Consider the following 13,745-nt stretch of genomic DNA (forward strand, 5'->3'; position numbering starts at 1 on the left):
GAAACCATGCTTTGGTAGGTAAAGAGGAAAACAGTTGAGAATATGACTCTAATCAACCATGTGCACAGATACTCATATAATACATATAATACAGAGAAAGACAGAGAGACAAAGAGACAAAGACAATCAATCAAACAGACAGAAAAAAAAGGAGAGAGAGAAAGAGAGAGAGAGAGAGGAGGGAGGTGAGGAAAAAACCTGTCTTCTTTTGGTCTTAGGAGGCAAGTGTAAATGGTACCCTTTGCTATCACTTCTTTAGATGAAGACAAATCCTTTACACTTGACAGAGTCTTAAAAAGTTCTGTGGAGTGATATTGATATCTTCACATGTCTAAATGAAGGATTATGAAACAGTATTCATTCTGAGGATCCTACTTTATACATTCAGAGAGTTTTTCTCCTTTAATACACATGATGAAATGTAAAAAAGGGATCCTTTCTTATTTTCATTTATAGAAAGAGAGATTGTGGAAGATTAAGGCTCAAGACTACTACCACTCAATAGCAAAAATGACACATGTTGAAAATGAAAGTAAATTTGAGTGAATTGCTGTTTTTATCTTCAAACTGGACCTAAATAAGGTCTGCCACAATATTCTTCCATGACCACAAAGAAACTTCTAAGTCAAGGACTAGAAATGACGCTCAGTTTTTAGAGTACTTACCAAGTTAGCAAGAAGCCCTGACTACCATCCCCAGTACTTGATGCATAAATCAAGCAGTGGTAAAGATTATTTGAGACCAGCACTGAAGAGAAAGAGACAAAAAGGTCAGAAATTCGAGGTCATTCTTGGCTAAATGCCAACCAGTTAGCTCAGGGAGTAAAGACATTTGCACATATTTGATGATGTAAACTCAATCCCATTGACCTTCATAAATGCATTGTTGCATGTGGGTGCCTATACATTTACCTGAACACAGATGTGCACACATACTTAATAAATAAATAAACAAGTAAATAAATAAATGTTTATTAATTTCTTTTTAAACACATTTTTATTGAAAAATAAAATAATTTATGTTACATATCATTTGCTATCCCAGCTCATGCATCCTCCCATTCCTCCCTCTCTCCCAGTTTGACCCCATTCCCCTTCCCTATGACTGTGACTGTGACTGAGAGGGACCGCCTCCCTTGAATATGATGCTAGGATATCAAGTCTCTTCTTGGTAGTCTGCTCTTTATGTTGAGACAGGGAAATTCTGTGTGTCTCTAGTGGTTATGAAACTCACTCTGTAGACCAGGCTGGCCATGAACTAGGAAATATTATATGCCTGCTTGTGCCTCCCAAAGGCCTGTACTAACACTGCTCAAAAGTTTTATTTATTTAATTTTATTGGCATGAGAAGTTTTATTTTTTTTTTGTATTTGTGTACATATACCATGGCCATACCTGCCATCTGTGGAGGCCAAAAGAAGCTGCCGGATCCCCCTGGTACTTGACTGTCAGATAGCTGCAAATCTACATGTGTGTGCTAACAATTAATCCTGGATCTTTTGTAAGAATAGCAATATATCTTCACTACCAAGACATATCTCCATCCTCTTTTAAAGTATTCTTTAAAAAATAGTTGCTTATGATCCTTCTAAATGACAAAAGACCATGAAAAGGTCTCTAGACAGAGAGAAAATGAACATTTGTAAGACCACTGCAAGAACTGCCCACAGCATCACTGTTTTTTTCACAAAATACAAATTATAATTTGGCTTGAAAATATTCTTGTCTATGCAAGCTACAAGTATAAAACAGTTAAGATCAGTCCGCTAGCCTCTCCATTTGTTATACTAGATATGTATCTCAATGGGAAAGCAATATAAAAAAAAATCTCCCACAGCCAACCAATTTTTTAGGTATGGTCTCATGTATACAAGATGGCTTTGGACTCACTATGTAGCTGAGGATGGTTGTGAACTCCTGATACTCATGAGTCCCTATTTAAGTACAAAAATTACAGGGATATATCACCTTATATCGTTTGTGTGGGGATGCAAATCAAATCCAGGTATTCTTTCTTGCTAGGTAAGCATATTACTAACTGAACTAAACCTCAGCACCCATCTATACACTCTTGAGATCAGGGTCTACAGTATTTATTCACCTTTTAGCCCTCAAGCCACACTGAAGAATGTCACTAAAAGAAAGTTCTGGATATCCTCGAGGGATAACATTTTTTTCAAAGCTACCAGATATGATTCAGTATATGTGGCATCTAATCCACCAACTTGTTAGACTGTAAAACAGATTTCCTGGGTCTTTTTGATCACACTATCTGCTTTAAAACCAGAGGAAAAGAAAAATAACTTCTCAAAAATGCTACCTATAAAGTGAGGGCTAGAGTGAACTGAGAGGATAAATCACAGTCAAGTAGGTTGTCTAGAAGTCGTAAATGTGGCCAGCACAGTCAGGTAGAAGAGGAATGATGGATGTGATACTGTGTACATCACAGCTAACGCAGGGAGTGCAGTGGCCTGGAACTGGTAATGGATGTTTCCACAAACAGAGAAACCCTGTTCTAAAAGCACCTGGTTGTGATAGGAACAACAGACAGGTATGTGTTCCTCCCCAAGCAGCTGGGATGGTACTCTTGGGAGAAATAACAGCTCTTTATGGAACTCTGTGGCTTTTAAAGGAGGTAGAAATTGCTTTACACCAATTGTCATCCTTCCCATTATAAAGGTTGAAGAGAAGGTGGGTCCTACAGCATAGGTTCCTGGACTTGTATTAACAGTAACATGATCAGGACTTAACTGGAATAGACACTAATAATTCCCTATTCATCTTGGATGTTGTTAAATTGGTCTTCTTTTTGAGTCTGTCTCTCTTGGTTTATCAAACTTAAAAATTTTTCAAAGTCTCAACTTTGATTGATTGATGTCCTATATTTTCTTGTGTCTCTATTTCACTAGGTTCCACCTTAACATTTATTGTTCTTGCTGCCCACTGGGTTTGTGATTTTCTTCTTGTTTTTCTAAGGATTTAAGGAGCATCATTAGCTTGCTTACCTTACATCTGATTTTTCCATGTGGCTGCTTGTCATTATACAATTTTCTCTAAGAATAGACTGCCATAGCTGTGTCCTAGAAGATCTGCTAAGTTGTACTTTCAATTTCAGTTGCTTCTATGGATTTTACAATTTCCTTTCTAATTTCTTAAACATTTAAAAATATTTTCATTAAAATGCACTGCTGCACTAATTCAGGGCATTGACAATCTGCAGATGGTTCTTCTTTAGCAGTATTGTGAAAAAAACCTACAGTAATTGTTTTTTTTTTTTTGCTCCACAAACAGACAGATATTTAAGCAGAATGTAGTTTTAATAGTCAGAATTATTTCTCTTCTCTTTATCTCTTAAAATAACTTTCTTTTGTTTATTATTCATTCTCAGTGGTAATCCCCATGGCAACAGATGAACAGTAGGTAGCATTTGTAATTACTATTATTAATAACAATAATCATAATAATAGTGATAATGAGATGTAATGGGGAAATATGAAAGAAAATTAAATTGTGTCTCTGTATGTAAACAATTTATAGCTTCTGAAATGAGAGCCAAAGCATTCAAGTGGAATGTCTAGAGATCAGGTCTGAAGAACACCTTTGCTTCTAAACCCTTTATAACTTGACCAAAATGACACAAATGAAACATCCTAAGTCTCACTGAGAGCCTAATTTCACTGAATAATATTGGAAATGTAATTTGGCCTATAATGTTTGTAAAAATGATATATAATGTCTGAAAGATATTCTAGCATGTGGGGCAGTAGCATAACTACATCAATATAGCTTAGAAATACACATTGCTCTTACCCTCTTATTCTCTTTTACCTCTTATCCCCTTTCTCTCCTCCTCTGTCTCTGTCTCTCTCTCTCTCTCTCTGTGGGGTACCCTCCCCTTTGCTTCTTATTTACTGAACCTCATGTAACATAATACTCATAAACCTTGTTAGAAATATCACAGTCATTTCAAAGTTATCCATTACTATATCTCATTTATAGCATCTCATGCTTGCTAGTTTCATGTCAACTTGACACTAGCCAGAATCATCAGAGAGCATGGAGCCTCCATATGATTAAGTTGCAAGCAAATGTTTAGGACATTTTCTTAATTAGTCATTGATGGGGAGTACCCCACCCATTACGGGTGGTACCATCTCTATCATGGCGGTCTTGAGTTCTAGACACTATAACTAAAAATGATATTAACAACATTTTTGGAGTTAGGTGAATATTCTCTTAACAACTTTAACAATATGAGTTTATGTTATTTTATTTTGAGAGCTAAAATTCTTTTTTAATATATTTTATTAATTTATTCATATTACTTCTCAATTGTTTTCCCATTCCTAGTGTCTTCCCATTCCTCCATCCCTCCCATTTTCCCCTTACTCCCTTCCCCTATGACTGTATATGAGGAGGACCTCTTCCCCCTGTATATGTTCATAGGGTAAATTCAATGGAATTACTTTTTTCACTAGACTTTACAGCAGTGCAATTCTATTTTAAAATAGCAAAGCACATGTTTCTCTGAGAACATGTGGTTATTATTTAGTTGGTTTATTTAATTATTCTTAGTGTAACTTATTGTTGCTGAGAATAATCTCATTGGGTGGTATGAGAATATTCTCAAGTTGGAAAATCTTTAGGAAAGTATTAAAACCAAACTAAACAATTTCTGTCTTCCTTCATCTAATATACTGAAACTGAAATGTAGGGAGATGAAAGAACCTTTTGCAGGTCATAGAAAGAGTTGCTGGGAAGAATTAATACAGGACATCCAAGCAGTCAGTTCTTTCCATTTTATTTTAGCTGAAAACCACAACAATGACCCTAGTCTTGCCATTTATAGTCAATAACAACTGTTGCCTTCAGCTTGTTAGCATGTTTTCCTGTCAGTGTTCTGTAATAGAAATGCTGTGAGTTATTGGTTTTCTTTATGGGACTTTGTTTCCCCATTTGTAAAACTAAGAGGGTATAAGAGGGAAGAAACCACATGATTTCTCTGCTCAGTTCCTTTTTAGCTCTTTGAATCTATGAAGAATAGTGTTGCAATTATGTGAGGAAGATTTTCAGATGGCAAATGCATTACAGGTCTTCCTGTTTCCTCCCCTGTTTTAGTCCCCTGAGGATACTCAGAAGTAAACTGCCTGTGAAGTTGCAGTAAATGTTTTCCTCCCAGTTATCACAACAGTGTTCAACATACTCCACACAGTACATTTCAAATTTAAGATCTATTTTTTTTATTTTTAAAATGTTTGTTCCTGAGTGTCTGTGTGTGGGCATGTGTACTGTTGAGTGTAGTTTCCTTGCAGGCCAGATAGGGCACTGGATCCCCTGCAACTGGAACTATAGGTGTTGATGCACCATGATACTTGGGTATGGGGAACTGAACAGGCAACCACTGGAAGAAAAGTAGCTGGTCTTAACTGCTGAGTCACCTTCCAGCTGGTCCTGCAACTTAATGGTCTTGGTTTCTTTTCTGCATTAGCAGTCCTGCAGCCTGCCTGTGTAGTGGGCACTGACACCCTGGTTGTATTATTGCATGTTTTAATTGACTACAACACTGAAGTGACCAGTCTAAGTTTTATGCTGGCAAAAGTGGATTTCAAGTGCAAATCTCTCTACCTTTAAACTCAAATTTGTCTTTCTTACCCACATTTTACATTTGTCCTCATTTTGCTGTTTTGTACTTATTGAAAGAGCCACAGGTCCCTGCATTCATTCAGTATAACAATTTCCAGATAACTTTTGTTTGTATTTGTATATGATTTTTGTAATAGTCATGGTTATACAGAAGAAGAGTATTGACAGAATGTGTAAATATAGTGTGTATTAGAGAGGCTTATGGTCCAGATAGTCCAACAATAGCTGTCTACCAACAGAAACTCCTAGAATATTGTAGTCCCTGAAGTTGGTTGCCTTGGATGTTTTTCAGTAAATGCCACAATCCCCAAGAAGTAGGTTCTAATGCCAGCAAATAAACTTTTCAGTAAGAATGAGGACAGGCAGGTAAAGAGGAAACCTTCTATCTTCTATGTCCATTATATAGGCTGCCTCCAGAATGTGTGGCCCATGTTAATGATGGATTATCTCACCTCAAAACATCTGAGTTAAAGGGTGGATATTCCTACTTCAAATGATTTAGTTTACAAAATAATCCCTTACACGTGTACCCAGCTACTTTGGTTTTAGCTAATTCCAGATATAGTAAAGTTGACAACCAAGAATAACAATCACAATCTTTGTTTATGTGCATGTATGTTTGCATGTATTTGGAGGCCAAGGGACAACCTCAGGTCTCATTTCTCAGATGTCATTCATCTTTTATGCTTTCATTTGGAAGTAAGAAAGTGTGTATGTGTTTGGGGTATCTGTGCATGAGAGTGTAACTGTGTATGAAAGCCAGAAGAGAGAACTGGATCCTGAAAGATAGAGTCATATGTGGTTGTGAACACCTAATATGTATTATGTGACCTGAACTTGGGTCCCCTGCAAGATAAGTGTACTCTGACTTGATGAGCCATCTTTCCAACCCCTTTTTGTTCCTTTGAAAAAACTCTCATTGCCCTGGCACTCTGTGAATAGGCTAGGCTGTATGCCCAACAAGACCCAGTCATCCACCTCTCTCTGCACTGGAATTACAAGCATATGCCAGCATGCCCAACATTTTTTGTATTGTCACTTAAGAGTTAATACCCAGATGATTGTGCTTACATAATATAGTTTCCTCCTTGATAATGATGTGTTGTTTTACACATGCTTATTATCTGTAGCTGTTATTTTCATTCTGATACTTAAAAGTTCTTTAAAAAATTACCTCTGGGACTGTGTTTGTAATGAACTTGCATAGGCATTTTGTCCTTGTCAAAATTTCTTACACAATACTGTATAAAACTATTTACATAGAATTCGTGTTTTATTACATATAGAAAGCAATATTGGATGATCTAAAGTATAAGGTGAGTGTATATAACATGCAAATGCTGTACCATTTTATGTGAGACAGTTGAGCACCAGCAGGTGCTTAGAAGGTTTTTGAACAGTCACTATGGATAAGGAGGAAAACTGTGTTTGTTAACTTAAATTATTAATGACCATTAAATGCATAGTATACAACTTTTGGAAGAAAGATTCATAAGCATAACCCCTGAGATTATTTGCCTCTATATTAACTTGATGTAGAACCCTATAAGAAATAAAATGCTTATACCTTCTATAAGAAATAGGATGCTTTGATTCTATTGTCTATATAGAGCATTCAGGGGAGATTTTATTATACTTTGAGTGCCTCAGTATTTATGTACTCATCTTTGGTCTTTACTTCTAATTTCTCCCACTTTGCATTGTTGTCTGTGCAGAGGACAAGATTTGGATGACAGTTCAACACAACAACACAGAGCTGACTCGGGTAAAGGGTTCTGATTCTGAGAAGCCCTATGTCATGACCTTAGACTATGGTGGCAGTATGGAGCAGCTAGAGGCTCTGATTGATGGCTCAGAGCACTGTGAACAGGAGGTGGCATACCACTGCAAAAGATCACGCTTGCTTAACACACCAGGTAAGGCCCTACCCATCCTCATGGTACGTTGAAACCCACATGCAAATATCCTGGCTATATTTTTCTTGACATATGCTAGAGTCATTGGAGATGTGGAAACTTTAATTTAAAAAATGTCTATGAAGGATAATTTTCTTAATTACTGATATGGAAGACCCAGATTATTTCAGGTGGTAATACCTGTGAGTAGGTAGTCCTCAGGTGCATAAGAAAAAAAAAACATGAAAATAAACCTGAGAAAACCTGGAGGAACAAGCCAATAAGCAATTTTCTTCCATGGCCTCTGCTTCAGTTCCTGCTTCCAGGTTCCTGCTCTGACTTCTCTCACTTATGGAGTGTCCCTTGAGAATTATAAACTTCCTTCTCAAGTTTCTCTTGTTAATGGTGTTTTATGACAACAGAAACAACAGCAACAACAACAACAAACTATAATTAAGCCTTAAAAAAAGAGGTTTTGACAAGAAATGGGCTGCAGTGTACTTGGTCACTCTGTTTTAAGGAGCAGTATGACCCAAATAAAGCTATAAGTCTTGGCTTTGATAATCTAGGACTGTCTGTTGAGTCTATACTTGTCTCTGTTTCTTCAGAAAGATGACCTAACAATACTTACCATCAACAGTTGTGGAAATGAAGAGGTTTTTAAAAGAGAAATAGCATTTAAAGAAAGAGCATTTGAGCTAGACATGGGAAGTATGGTAGTTGGAAACTATTTTGTTATTGTTGTTGTTGTTTTTGTTTGAGAGATAGAAGATGACATCACATCAGAAGTTACCAAAGCTGCCAGCACATAAATTTAAGAGTGATGCATTATGTCTAGAACAAAGCATATCTAAGGAGGAAGCACCAGGCACAGATCTAAAGAAGATAAGCATAGGCAACTCCATGTTCACAGAATTTATGTTGCCTGAAGAAGAAATGCTTCAATAGATATGATTATAAAAGTAAATTTTCATTTTTAATGAATTATTCTGTTATTAAAATGGAAGTTCTCATGTAGCATACAATTGCTTTGAACTCACTATGCAGCTGAGATTAACCCTGAATTTCTAATTAATTTTCCTCCACCTCTGGAGTGCCAGGAGTACATGTGTGTGCCACTATTGTTTGTTTTTTTCTCTTGTGGTACTGGCCATCAAACTCAAGGCTTTTCCACATGCTTGGAAAACACTCTACCAATGGAGCTAATACCTAACCAAAAAGTTTCATTTCTAGAAAAAAATAAACACATCGCTAACTTGTTCATGTTCCCTTGATGCTGTCTTTTTATAGTGAATACATGACTTGTTATTATGTGTATATTTGTTACCCTTCTTGTTCTTGTGATGTTGCACCTAATGAAGCATCTAAGAGAAGGATTTCTTTTGTTTCATTGTTTGAGTCCCATCATGACAGGGAAGGTATGGTAGCAAAAACAGGATGGTCTGAAGAATAGGAGAGTAAAACAGTTGCCTGCTCATATCCTAGAAGACCAGGAAGTGGAGATGGGAATAGTAACATTCAGCTACATTTGTCCATTTTCCATTTCTTGAAATGCCAAGGCAGGTTTGACACATTATAATCTATGTCATCCTTGAACCCTGTATATAGAACATGCTAGCCTTGTACTCATAGGGATCTGCATATCTCTTGCTACTGAGGGCTAAGATTATATGAGCCACTAAGTCCATATATGGAGTCATTCATTTCTGTCAATATTAATTTATACTAAAGGTTACAAGAATATCAAGTATCCAAGAAAAAGTATCACATTCTGCCACAATTTTTAGTGTCCCAGGGCATTTTTGTGTTTAGAGTGGCTGTGGAACAAGAGACAGAAATGTCAGGAAAGCATGCATGGGAGATGCCTAACTCAGTACACTGCACTGTTTGACTAACCTACAATTTTCCAGATAACTGCCACTTATCTCTTTAAACACCAAAAATACTTTCAAAGAAATTTTAACTACTTTAAATGGAAGTCTTTGTCCAATGGATTACACGCCTCCTTGCCTTCTTAAACACAGAATTCAGAACAGAAAATGGGACTTTTTTCCTTTTTGATGACTCAGAATCATTACTGTGAAATCAATTCTGGGACTCCTGTTGTATTCAGCTGTGCTGTGCTTCTCGGTCTGATAAAATCAGGGATCCCTATTTATGTTCTTCTCCTCACATCTTACTCCCTACAACTGCCTGCCTACAATGTTCAATGTCAGTGTTTCCTGGAGTATTTCTCTGTCCTATGATAATTAAACTGAAAATATTTGACACCCTAAGCCTTTCAAGGGTTGTCTCTAGGTTACCCCCCTTTCTTTTTATTACCTTGTCATTTTCCAGTGTTTGAGTTCCTATATTAAAAAAAATACAAGTATTCCATTCTGACTTTGGGGCTTCACAGGATTTACACTGTTATGTCACTTAGGTTATATCATTCCTTTTATTTATTTATGTGTGCATGTGTGAGTATGTGTGTGTCCATGCATACACACACACACACACACACACACACACACACACACACACACACACAGAAACACACACACACACACACACACCACCAGCAACAACAACAACAATAACAACTACAACAATGCCCTTGGAGGTCATATGTATTGGGCAACCCTATCACTGAAATCATATGTTATTGTGACCTACTGTTCTTGGATGCTTGGGAACAGCACTCTGGTCACCTTGCAGAGCAACACTTTTAGATGCTGAGCCTTTTAGGTCTCTAGTCCCTGTCATTCCTTTTTGTGAGTGCATTGTCTTCTAACTCAGTTGTCTTATTTTCTTTGGGTTTAGGTTTACATAGGAAGACCATAGATTTGTGGGGTTTACATTGAGAGTGAGGTCTCTATTCTATCTCTGCATCATTTCTACCAGTTTGCTTAGTTTCTACAGTTCAGTTTTACTGCCTATTAAATTTACACAAAGATCTTAAATTTATAAGGCTAAGAAGAAGAGACAAAGAGAAACACAGTCTGCAATCCTTGGATTGTGCCTGTATTTCCCAGACATTCAGTAGTCAGGGACTCTTCTCAAAACTTCCAGCTCAGTAGACAATGACCAAAATTGATTATATTATATGATATAAGCTTAAAAGTAATTTCATTTTTATCATTAGTCCTTTGAGAAATTCATACACTGAGTTTCCTCATGTCTGTCCACTCTTCCTCAATTCCTCCTAGATGCCCATCCTAGGTTCCATCTAACTTTGTGTTCTTTTATTTTCATTTTTTATTAGTATGCATCAAGTCCAACTTGTGCTACCCATATATTCATGGAGATGTAGCTTTCCACTACAACATGGGTGACTTTCAGGTGCTTGCTACACCCTTTAAGAAAATTGGCTCTCTTTATCTAGAAGCAATCAGTTTCAATACTCTCCTAGATAAGAGTGGAACTTCATGTCTACTTATCCCCTCCAAGTTGATACTTTTTTATAGATTAAGCTTACCCAGGTGTTGTGCATGGTATGCTAACCTCTTAGTCCCTAAGTTTAGCTGCCCTGTTGTATGCTAAGGACACTCTTTCCTTTTATTCCCTCACCATCTTTAATTTTTATAGTCTTTACACCTCTTCTACAATAATAATCTCTGAGGTTTGGAAGGTGAGACCACAGTAAAAATATCCCATTTAAAGCTAAGCATTACTCAGACTATTATTATATCTACCTTGGATAGTCATGGGTCTCTGTTAATCACTATCTACTGAAAATGGAAGCTTTTCTGATGAGGGTTGAAAGATACATTAATTTGTGTACATAGCAATATATTATTAGGAGTCAGTTTAATACCATTTCCATTTAATAGAATAATAGTAGGACATATGACCTGGGTAGTCACAGGTTCTTGACCCAACAATGGTCCTAGGTATGGATTTGATCTTGTACAGAGAAACTTAAATCTATAAGAATGTGCTTGATTATTTGCATGATGTTCTTGCCACTATAGCACCAGTGAGTCTGTCTTGCCATATCAGCTGTTATTATTATAACTTGCAAGGAGGGCTCACAGATAATAACACTGATGACACTGTTCTTTACCTATACGGTCTTAGCAACAGTTTTTGGAGGATAACCAATAAGATTGGCAATAGTCTGTAACATTTGTTTGTCTATAGATCCTTCCTGGACAACAAACCCAAAACAGGAAAATATTTTTGGAATTGGGCTATTACATGTAAGCGATGGTGTCTAATAGGAGTATCATTTCCTATTATAATGTAACTATAGTTTGTGTGTATGTGTGTATGGAGTGAGGGGATATATGTGTGCATGTACATGCTTCTACTCTTCATCAGTAGTCAGTAGGAGTAAGTTTACTTCTTTCTTTTTCTTTTTCTTCTTTTTTTGTTTTTGTTTTTGTATTTTGTTTTTATTTTTCAGTTTTCAAGACAAGGTTTCTCTATGTAGCCCTGGTTGTCCTAGACTCACTTTGTAGACCAGGCTGACTTTGAACTCACAGTGACTAGTCTTCTTCTGCCTCCCTCAATGCCAGGACCAAAGGCATTCTTCTTTCATTGTCTAAATACAATTTAGATTAAGAAAGGATTCCCAGCCCTGTGACATAGCTATTTAGTCTTTACTGTCACATCACTAAAGGGTGGAGCAAATAATCCTATTGAGACATCTTGACAGACACATGAGGTCAATTTCCAGGATATGGTGGAAGGAAAGAATAGATTCTTGCAAGTCACACAAGAGAGAGAGAGAGAATACTGTAGCTTATAGGTTGTCATTAACTGGTAGTCAGAATGTGGCAATCAGAGCACCAGGAAAGTATTAAAATGGAAATAGCATTTTCAGTTGGATTTAGAGATGGTATGAAAATGGTGTGTTATCAGTCTTCTTCCCATACAATTGCCTGTATAGTATACACAACAGATAACCAAGTAAAGAAGATGAGATGAGAGAAAAGGAAAGAAACACCCAAATGACTACTGTTGGCAAAACTTTTTTTTTGTGTCTGTGTCTGAATGCCAGCTAAGCATTTTCTCCAAACCAAGCCTCAAACCTGCACAGAAAAATTTATTATCCCCACGTGGCTTGATTAGTGCTAGAAAGCAGAGGTGAGTCTGAGCTCCTCCTTGTACCTTGCTCTACTAAATAAAAGCACACCTGTTTCTTTTGTATGATGAAAAACTCCACAGATGGAAGAAAATTATATTTACAATGAGAATGCATTTACATTTTTTATTTTATTTTATAGAAAAATAAAGATGGATAGAGAAGAGTAGCCAGGGCTACATAGTTGCCAGTATGTCTTAAATTGTGCAAATTCCTGGGAAATATTCAACTGTTATACTACACAGCTTCTAGGGGACAGACTGAAGATCCCCAGAGCCATTCCTTAGATCTCTCTCCAAGTTCTGAGACTTTCTTGGTTATCTATATCCAACAACAGTTAGAACAGAGGGAAGACAGGCAAGAGAAGTCCATGCATGGTGTACCACTGTATTTCTTTCACCCAATTGGTAACTGAACCATGACTTTCTTGTTTACTAACTATCCCTCTGCTACTTCCTTCCAAATCTACCCATAGCTGCCTATCCAGGTTATATGCCATCTGTCTCTGTAAGTGAAGTTGTGTCCTGGAAACTCCATGGTGCTGTGGCCCACAGGAAATATGACCTGTAACTCCCATGCATCCTTTCATTTTCCCACTCTATGAGCTACTTCTTCCCAAAGATTTATGCAAAGCTATGGTATTACTAAAGGACAGCTTTTCATAGTATTGAAGTAACCAGCCTGCAATGCTCTAGCAGCCCATTTCTCTCAGGGAAGAAGTAGCCATTTTTACAATGTCTTGGCTGATGTTGAGCCATTTCTCATACCTCAGCACCTTGCAGGAATTCTGCCTCTGAACAGGGATCATAAAGTTAGTATATGAAATGAAGTAGCGTTCAGTTCAGACAATGTTTACATACAAAGGATGGGAACAGTCAACACTGAAGCTATGGCCTCCCCAGTGGATCAGTAACCTGGTCAGCTACCTTCCTACATAACTTACTTTTCTTCTCACTGTGCCAAAGTATCTAGCAGAAAGCCCTTGAGAGAGAAAGGGCTTATTTTGGTCCTTCCTGCAGGAGATACAGTCCATCATAGCAGGGAAGATAGGAAGCAGGTTAATTTATGAGACAACGCTTACAGGTGATAAGATGGAAGCATCAGGTAAGAAGCAGAAAAGGCTTAAGACAGAATCAGGAC

General features: G+C 37.1%; 1 protein-coding gene across 1 annotated transcript in view; it reads left to right on the forward strand.

Annotated features, from left to right (window-relative positions):
• CNTNAP5 (contactin associated protein family member 5) overlaps positions 1 to 13,745 on the forward strand; it is an 893,510-nt gene that overhangs the window by 599,967 nt on the left and 279,798 nt on the right. The window contains exon 13 of the mRNA XM_084797079.1: positions 7,358 to 7,558. Within this exon, the coding sequence (XP_084653205.1) occupies positions 7,358 to 7,558 (201 nt within the window). The remainder of the gene's footprint in view (positions 1 to 7,357; positions 7,559 to 13,745) is intronic.

Source organism: Acomys minous (assembly GCF_964271855.1).
Source record: "Acomys minous genome assembly, chromosome: 1".
Lineage (NCBI taxonomy): Eukaryota > Metazoa > Chordata > Mammalia > Rodentia > Muridae > Acomys > Acomys minous.